Genomic DNA, 9,220 nt, shown 5'->3' with positions numbered 1-9,220 from the left:
TTACCTTTTTTTATCCAAAAATGATTTGGATGTATGTTTGTTGATCATTGAGTCTTTTCATTTGCTTGTTCTGAAATGATTTTCTGTGGTGCGATTATTAAGTAATTTCAGTTTATTACATAGTTTAATTAAGGTTCATTTGGTCTCCTTCACTTGGATTTGTTGTACTTAGGACATGGAATATTTTTGTTGATGATTGAGTCTTTTATTTGCTTGTTCAAATCGTGAACTAATTTCAATTCATTTATGAATTAACTGAGATTCAATTGATATTGCTGTTAAATATTGACTAAATTTTTTATTTCTTAAGTAATTTCCATTCATTTCTTAGTTTAATTGAGGTTAATTTACTTTCGTTCGCTTGGATTTGCTGTACTTAGGATATGGAATGTAACTGTAGTGCCTTTGTTATCATTTAACACACATTGATAACTTAGGATTTGTTGTACTTACCATATAGAATGTTATAAGCACAATATCATTATATAAAAACAAATGAAACAAATGTATAGTAGTGAATATCATATTTGTAATAAAAAGATTTCATCAGCTCATTGTTGGTTGAAATCACATAAAAGTTAAAAAAAATTTAATTCCATTTAAGACAAAATGTATAGCATAAAAATCAACATTAAACACAAACAAAAATGAACCGAAAAATGTCTCATATACGGCTAAATAGATTCATCTAAAAATTTCAAAACTATAGCATTCCATCCAAATTCAAATTCAGAAACAACACTGATTTTTACAAAGAAAAATAAAATTATTCATTATCACTTGATTCAATTGCATTCGATTCTATTACATTCAATTCAAATTGTTGAAGAATGAAATTACATAAATTAGGAACGAACTAAACCTCGTCTACTTGATTCGATTTTGAAGAATAATTTAATTCGCTCTGATTCAACTGATCTGAACTTGAATCATTCATTGTTTTCGAATATGCAAAATCTATAAGAATTTAATTGTAGCGTTGGATTTCAAAAGAAATGGAAACTTTGATTGAAAAACAATGCAGATCAAAATCTGTAGAAAAAAAGAGGAAAAATTTCGCAGAAAAATCGGAAAAATTTGAGAAAAATGAGAGAATTCGCAGAAAAAACGCCGAAGAGAGAAGCGTTTACGTAACAAAAAAACGTTTAGACTAAATATTTGTTAAGAGCGTATAAACACGCGAGTGTAGATATGCATGATTCTAAATTATTTGGTTGAATTTGGTTCGACTTAGTTACTAATATAAACATAGATGCAAAATTTTATTGTTACATATAACCACATTGTAGAATAAATGTCCAAATAACATAAAAATGGTTCTTAAAATTTCAACGGTGTTAACATAGATTAACCCACATAGATTAACGCGGAACTAATTAATAAATTTTGAGAGTATTGAGTCAATTGAAATGTTCTTGATCAGTATACCCAAAAAAAAAAAGTGCTGGACCATTTTGAGAATTATACATTATTGGGCTAATATGCAAGAAAATCAATTGATTTTCAATTTAATTATGAGTAATTAGTCAAAATAATTTTTGAAAGATTTTTTTTAATCAAAATCATTTCCAAAAGATTTTCAGTGAGTACGTCACGTACTCACGTTCCGTCAATTCTCTCGTTAACGTCGTTAACGGAGGCTGACATGGCACGTTAGGGATACACATAACCAACTTAAACGATGCTGTTTAGATTGTTTGAGAGGTTGACATCCAAACGGTATCGTATAGAGTAGAAAGGAAGACAAAACGCTAATCCCTCGCACTTCAAACACACTTTCAGTCAAAGAAACCCGCTGTTCTTTGTTCTCTTTGAACCCATCGACAAAACTCCGTGAATGGATTCTGACGCGCGATTAAACGACGGGTGTCGTGTGTGTCTTCTTCGTCGAGTGTAGGTTCTTTTTTCACAAACTAGATTGGAAGGAAGGCAGCATTTTCGGTACTACTGCAAGGTATGAAAATTTTTTTCCTTTGTCACTTATATGCTATCTTTGATTGCAAAAGGGAGAATGAGATTCTGCCGGTTGTTTTTTACATGAATGAAATGTTGTTCAATTGGGCCCGGGTGTTATTTGTGCCCTAGTGATTTGGTTTGCAATGGAGCAGGTGTTTCTATTTTTTTTTTTCATGCTGATGGCGATGGATTTGTTGTGGTTAATAAACTCATTTTAAATGTGTTTTGGCTCGAATTTGTAGGTGGTTTATAGTTTAGCTTTGTTATTTTTGGAATTTTTCTTAGGATTTGCATAATATTGAAAAATTACAATATTGATAAAGGTAAACATGCATTAGGCTATGTTTTTTAAAACAGAATAAAAAGAATGAATTGTTTCCAAATACGTACTCTACATACATACTTCAAATTATGAAGGTGAATTTTTCTGAATTTGAAATTATGTTTATAAAAAATCATGCAATTTTTCTCCAATTACTTGTATTGGTCTGCTTGTCAGGAATAAGATCATGCATTGTCATGAAATAAAAAATGGAGATAAGAAATTGTTCATGTTCTAAGTAGGTGGATGTTACCGTACTCGTTTTGAAATTCCTTTACATTATCAATATTGTAATTTGTGTTGGCACAATTTTTTAACAGGTATTCTATTAATAGAACTTTTATTATATATTGATAACATCATCAAATAATTAATGCCAACAAATTATATTTTTTTAAAAAATTAATATTTAAAAAATTAACACTAACATAAAATTATACTTTGAAATAAAAATTATAAAATAATCATAAAATATTAATCTCCCATCTTTACTTATTAAGCAACATTTTTTTAATTAGAGTTTTATTAGTGTTAATTTTTTTTATTGAAATAAAATAAAAAATTATTGTTTTCCATAACAATTTTTTTATTTTTATCTTTTAAAATTTATTTTATTTTAAAATTTCATAAACTCATTACAGTACGATCTGGTATATTTTTATTTTTATTTAATCTAATTTTATTCACATAATTTAAAATTATAAAATTTTTAAATTAAAATTTAAATAAATATAATTTAATTAATAACTTAATTTAATTTAATAAAAATAAACGTATTCATATTATTATATTTATATGATTAATTATATTTATTCGATTTAAAAAAATAACTATTTAAAATTTTTAATTATAAATTAAAAAATTTATATAGTCATATTATTTTTAATACGATTACGTTTACCATACTTCCTAATAGTTTGGTGAATCAATCATGTATAAAATTTTTAATTATTTAATGAATTAATACTCCGTATATTTTTATTTTTAAATTAGTTTTTTGCAGTTAAAATTTTCATTATTTTCTTTATATTTATTTTACCTCTTCTGCTTTAAATTAAAAAATCCTTTATATTTATTTTAAAATATCATATTTAAGTCCCTAAAATTTTAAAATTGGCTCAATGTTGTACTGCATAGAATTGACGACGAGACAAAATTGAAATAATTTTGAAAAGTTAGGGACTTAAATAGTACGAAGTTTGTAAATTTGTAAGTTTAACCTTAAAATGAATACTAAATAATGTATTTGGATCTATTAAAACCAAATACAAATTTCTTCTTTTAAATTAATAAAACAGCATTGGTTGTATAACTAGTATTTTTATCATTTTAAAATGATCTAAAAGTGTATCGTAATCTTTTTTAAATTAAATTTGAATTTTAACATTATAATTTAATTAAACAACAATAATCTTAAAAGGATATTTTAGTCTTTTCAAGATTAATCTTAAATAGTATATTTTCATTTTTTTTTAATATTTAGGACAATTTTCTAATTTTTAAAGCATTTGAAAAGACCATTACTACTAAATAAATATTTTAGACTTTTAAATTTTAATGTTACTCTTTAAAAAGAGTACTTTTATCTTTTTAAATTCAATATAAATATTTTATTTTTAAAATAATTAAATAACTCTAATCTTAAAAGAGTATTTTACTATTTTTGTCTTTTAAAAATTATTACAAACTTATTTTACTTTTTTTGAAATTAAATTAAATTTTCAGTTACTTTTAAATGATATTTTAGTCTTTTCATATTAATTCTAAAAAAAATATTTTTTTTTCATTTTTTTATAATTTTATGATAATCTAATATCAAATCAAAATAAAATAATATAATCTGATTTAATAATGGCCCAGATTTTTTTTATCGCACAAAAACATGAAAAACCCCGTAGTTCAAATGGATTTGTTTTTAATATACTAGCCCAGTAGCCCAACACAAAAATAAATGCAAATAATAATGATAAAAACAAATAAAATACAACTTTGTTACTTACTTTGTTTATAGAGTTTCGATACTCCAAAAGTTGTAAGGAGCATTTAATCGGTTCCTTATAAATAGCATGAAAAACAATCATTCGCTAATAAGTTTACTTGTATGATATTATTTGTCTGATATTATTTAAGTAATACTCTTAGAGAGAATATGAATGCTAATTTTCCTTATATGCTATTATTAATGAGTTAAACTTTTTTTTTGTTGTCAAAATTCTTGTAATCAGATAATGCACATTATATAGTTATTTGTTATTTTGGGATTAGGCTGAGTTTTATTTTTATTCTTCTGTAGATAGAAGGAATTCTAATGACATTTGTGTTTTACCATGGTGGCAAGTTTAAAATCGATATAAGAGGAAGAATGATTTATGAACCAAATCACACGGAAGTGTTAATGGGTAACCACACATACACCTGTAGGTTCTAACAACTCACAGGTATATACTCCAACCCAATTTTATTATACTCATATAATGTCAACAATATCAATTAAGGAATTATTTTTGTCATGCAAGAATGCCATGCATGCATGCGATTGCAGCCATATAAGATAAGCATGATAAGAGGCCACAGGAGTATTGTCATGAATGGCTAAAGATGGAATCATATAAAAGAACCTATGCTTTCAATGTCAACCCGGTCAAAGGACAAGATCTTTGGGAGAAAACACCATCCCCAGCCCCCGTTCCGCCCTCAATTAAGCCTAAGCCAGGAAGGCCAACAACAAAGAGGAGAAAAGACAAGAATGAGGGCCCTTCCGGCACAAGGTCAAAGATGAAGCGAAAATATAATCCCATCAGGTGCATGTTCTGCGGTGAAGGTGGTCATAACAGGAGAAATTGTCCAAAGAAGAAACAAATAGACGTTGAGGAACAAGCAAGACACATGCAGCTGCAACTTGCAGTTGTAACTACTGTTGTCCCTCCATCTGATGCTGACCCTGCTATCCTAATTACTCAATCACCCGCAGCCCAGTAGAACACTCCAACTGAGCTTGTGCTTAGCCAGACGGAACCCTACCCATCAACACAACACACGCAAAACTCAGAAAAGGTTGCATTTGTAACTTGGAAAAATTATATGTTGTTGTTTATATTTGTAACTGACATTATTTTTGAATGTTGGATGAAATTCTTGCTGAAATTATGCAGGAAACTGTTCCAAGGCCATCAAAACTGAAAGTTGTTAAGGGAAGAGCTAGAGAAAAATCCTCCCCCCAAGCTGTAGCAACATCAACAGCTTCTTTTTCTGCTGAAACCATTAGGGGAACTAGCTCTGCCACTGCCAAGAGACTTGCAGACTTTATGACGCTTGTTCCTACTCCAGGATTCAAACCTCCTAGGAAGAAGGATAAACCTACTTGATGCTAATATATGAACATTATGTAATTAGAGCTAGTGATATATTTTTTGTATATGGCTCTCTTATTGCCATTAAAAACATTGTGGTTGGTTTCAATGTGAATTCCCTTTTTTTGGTTTAGCTCTTTGATTAAGTTAATATAGTTAGTTTTTTGGATATCGATCAGACAATTATGATCAAACAATGTTGCTGTTTTAGTTCCAATATATGGAAATATTTTGTTTATCTACATATCATTGTAATCTTGTGTAATTAGGTACAGTTGTATAGTGTGTTTACTGATTTCATAAAATGTTAACTTCAACCACTACTTTTAAGTTCAATTAACCTGGTTATAATTTAAAGGATAACCTTGCTAGAATAAAATTTAGAAAAAGAAGTTGCTTAATTAAAGGCTAAATTGAATACAATAAGACATATCTTCTAGTTCTTGTTCATACCAAATTGCATGCCTAAATACAAATTAATTGTACTATCACTTGAAAATACAAAATGTGCAAATTAAACCCACAACAAAGGGTGTGTTTGGCAAACGCGTTACAAGAGAAGAAGCACGTTTAGCCTTCTTGAAAGCTTCAATTTTTGGTTTGGCAAACTTTTGATCCATGAACGCAAAAGTGATTTTACTTTCAAAACCACGTTTATAAGAAGCTACAATTTTGAGCTTCTGCGTTTCACCAACGGGCTTTTAGCAATCAATACTCCATCTTTATTTATCTTTATTGCTGGTAAGAATCGGGAGAGTGCAGCCAGTCTCCCGTTCAACTGTTGCACTTCCTTTATTGTCCGAAGACTTCGCATGTTGATAATTGCTTCGCATTTTTCGGGGTTCGCTTCGATTCCTCTGGAGGTAAGCATAAATCCGAGGAACTTGCCCCCTTTGACCCCGAATGCACACTTTTCGGGGTTTAGCCTCATGTTGTGTTGTCGTATCTGTTTGAAAACTTCTTCAAGGTCGGTTCCATGGTCGTTGTTGTGATCTGTTTTGACGACCATGTCGTCGACATAGACTTCTAGGTTCCTTCCTATCTGTTTGCTGAAGAATTTGTCCATGAGCCGCTGATATGTTGCACCTGCATTCTTAAGTCCAAAAGGCATGACTTTATAACAATAATTTCCTAGTTCAGTTATGAATGCCGTTTTGTTTTCGTCCTCGGGATGCATTAAGATTTGATTGTAGCCTGAATAGGCGTCTAGAAAACTTAAATTTTCGTAACCAGATGCATTGTCTACTAACTTATCGATGCAGGGTAAGGGATAGGCATCTTTGGGGCATGCTTTATTTAAGTTAGAAAAGTCGACGCACATGCACCATTTACCTGATGGCTTCCTTACCATTACCACATTGGAGAGCCATGTTGTGAATCGTAGTTCCTTAATGAATCCTGCATGTAGGAGCTTTTTCGTTTCTTCCAGGCAGGCCGCCCTTTTTTCGGATCCCATGTTCCGTTTCTTTTGTGCTATAGGTCGGACTTTGGAGTCGATTTGTAATTTGTGGCATATTAGAGTTGGGTCTATCCCCGGCATGTCTTCTGGGGTCCATGCGAATAGGTCGGCATTCTCTTGTAGAATGTTGATGATGCTTTGTTTGATTCCTGAAATGAGAGAAACACTTATATAAGTGTAATGATTTTCATTTTCATCTAGTTTTACCTTTTCAAGGTTGTCAGCCGCCGTGGGTCTGTTGCTCGGTTCTTCCCGAGGATCTAGGTCGGCTGTTTCCGTGATGTTGGCTATATAAAGTGTTTGTCTTTCATTGTTCTGTTGCAGCTTTATTTTCATGCTTTCATTGTAGCATTTCCGGGCTTCTGTATGGTCGGAGTGGATGGTACCGATTTGTTGATTCTGGGCCTGAAATTTCACGTATAGGTGAACTGTGGAGACAATGGCACCGAAGGTGTTTAAAGAGGGTCTGCCGAGTATGATGTTGTACGGACTCGGACAGTCGACCACTAAAAATTGTATGTCTTTTGTTTCAAAGAGTGGATCTTCTCCCATTGTTATCTTCAACCATACACTCCCGAGAATAGATACTCATTCCCCTGAAAATCCCACGAGTTCTCCGGATGATGGGATCATTGTGTTTGCACTTAGTTTCATTTTCTGAAACGTGGAGAAAAAAAGAACATCGGCGCTGCTGCCTGGGTCGAGCAGGACCTTTTTTACTAGAAGGTCTCCTGCTTGAATTAAAATGACTACTGGATCATCGAGGTTTGTGGCTTTTGCTCGAAGGTCCGAACGCTCGAATGATATCGTATTTACATGTGATTTTATTGCAGGGGCATCGTCTGCGCTTTGGACCATTAGCATCGTCCTATAGCTGCGTTTTCTTGCCGAGTTTGTGTTTCCCCCTCCTGCCGATCCACCTGATATACAGTGTATGACTCCTCTTGTTGTTGGTGGTTGGGATCTGTTCTTCTCGGCTGTACTTGGTTGATGTTCTGTTGGATGCTCGGCTGTGATCTTCGGGTGTTGTTGCGTTTTCTTTCCTATGTATTTGTCAAGGTGACCTTCCCGGGCTAATCTTTCGAGCAGATCCTTGGCGATGACGCATTCGTCTGTCATATGACCGAACTTTTGATGAAAAGCGCAATGCTTTGATTTGTCCACATATCTTTGTTCCTGGTATGAGCCGGCTCTGCTCGGAGGTTTGATGATCTTTGCATTTAGGATTTCCTTGATTATGTCTTTCCTTCTGGTGTTGAGTGGGGTGTATGTGTCAAATTTCGGCATCAGTTTGAACGGCTTCTTGTGCACCCTTTGATTGGTCGTTCTGTTTTTCTCTTCTTCTCAGCGAGGTTGTTGTTTATCAATCCGCCGAGCTTTTCGGAGTTCCTCGATCTCCATCTGGCCGGCTGCTTTTTCACGGAATTCTTCTAATGTTCTTGGTTTTGAAACGGCTATCGCTTCTTAGAACTTGCCCGGCCTGAGGCCTCTCTTTAGCGCATGCAGATGTACCTTCGGGTCAAGGTCAGGGATCTCCATAGTGGCCTTGGCGAATCGAGTCATGTAATCCTTCAGGTTTTCGTGTTGACCCTGTTTATTGGTGCTGAGGTAGTCTGACCCGTGCACATTGGTGCGGTATTTACAACCACACTTACTTACCGGCAAGTGCACCGGGTCGTACCAAGTAATACCTTACGTGAGTAAGGGTCGATCCCACGAGGATTGATGGACTAAGCAACAATAGTGTTTGATAGGCTTAGTTAGACAAACAAAAATTGGTGTTGAGATGCAATATAAAAGACATTAAACAATATCAAAAATATTGAAGAAAGGCAAGTAAATACTTTGGAAAAAATATGGAGAAGATAGTTAAGGTTTCAGAGTTATTTATTATCTGCATTGACTTTTCTTATTAACTATTTTAATCATGCAAGATTTAATTCATGGCAAACTAATTGTGACTAGACCCTAATTCCTTAGACCTTTCTAGTCTCCTCTAAAATTCATCAACAGCCAATTCCTTGGTCAATTAATTCCAATTAGGGGGTGAAGTTCAATTCTAGTTATATGCCACAAGAATCCTAATTATCCAAATATAAGGGATTATATGTCACGTATCCCGTTAAATACAAA

At 32.6% G+C, this 9,220-nt stretch overlaps 1 protein-coding gene across 1 annotated transcript; it reads right to left on the bottom strand.

Annotated features, from left to right (window-relative positions):
• Positions 1-7,675: 7,675 nt before the first annotated feature.
• On the bottom strand, positions 7,676-8,374 carry LOC107607898 (uncharacterized). The gene has a single exon (XM_016309793.1). The coding sequence runs from the start codon at positions 8,372-8,374 to the stop codon at positions 7,676-7,678; it is 699 nt and encodes a 232-aa protein (XP_016165279.1).
• Positions 8,375-9,220: the final 846 nt, after the last annotated feature.

Source organism: Arachis ipaensis, chromosome B7, assembly GCF_059453495.1.
Source record: "Arachis ipaensis isolate K30076 ecotype BB chromosome B7, ASM5945349v1, whole genome shotgun sequence".
NCBI classification, from domain to species: Eukaryota; Viridiplantae; Streptophyta; class Magnoliopsida; order Fabales; family Fabaceae; genus Arachis; species Arachis ipaensis.
This window is presented reverse-complemented; position numbering and strand designations above follow the sequence as displayed.

Excerpts from the sequence above, each read along its gene's own strand:
- LOC107607898 (XM_016309793.1), bottom strand. The coding sequence starts at position 8,374 with ATGCCGAAATTTGACACATACACCCCACTCAACACCAGAAGGAAAGAC.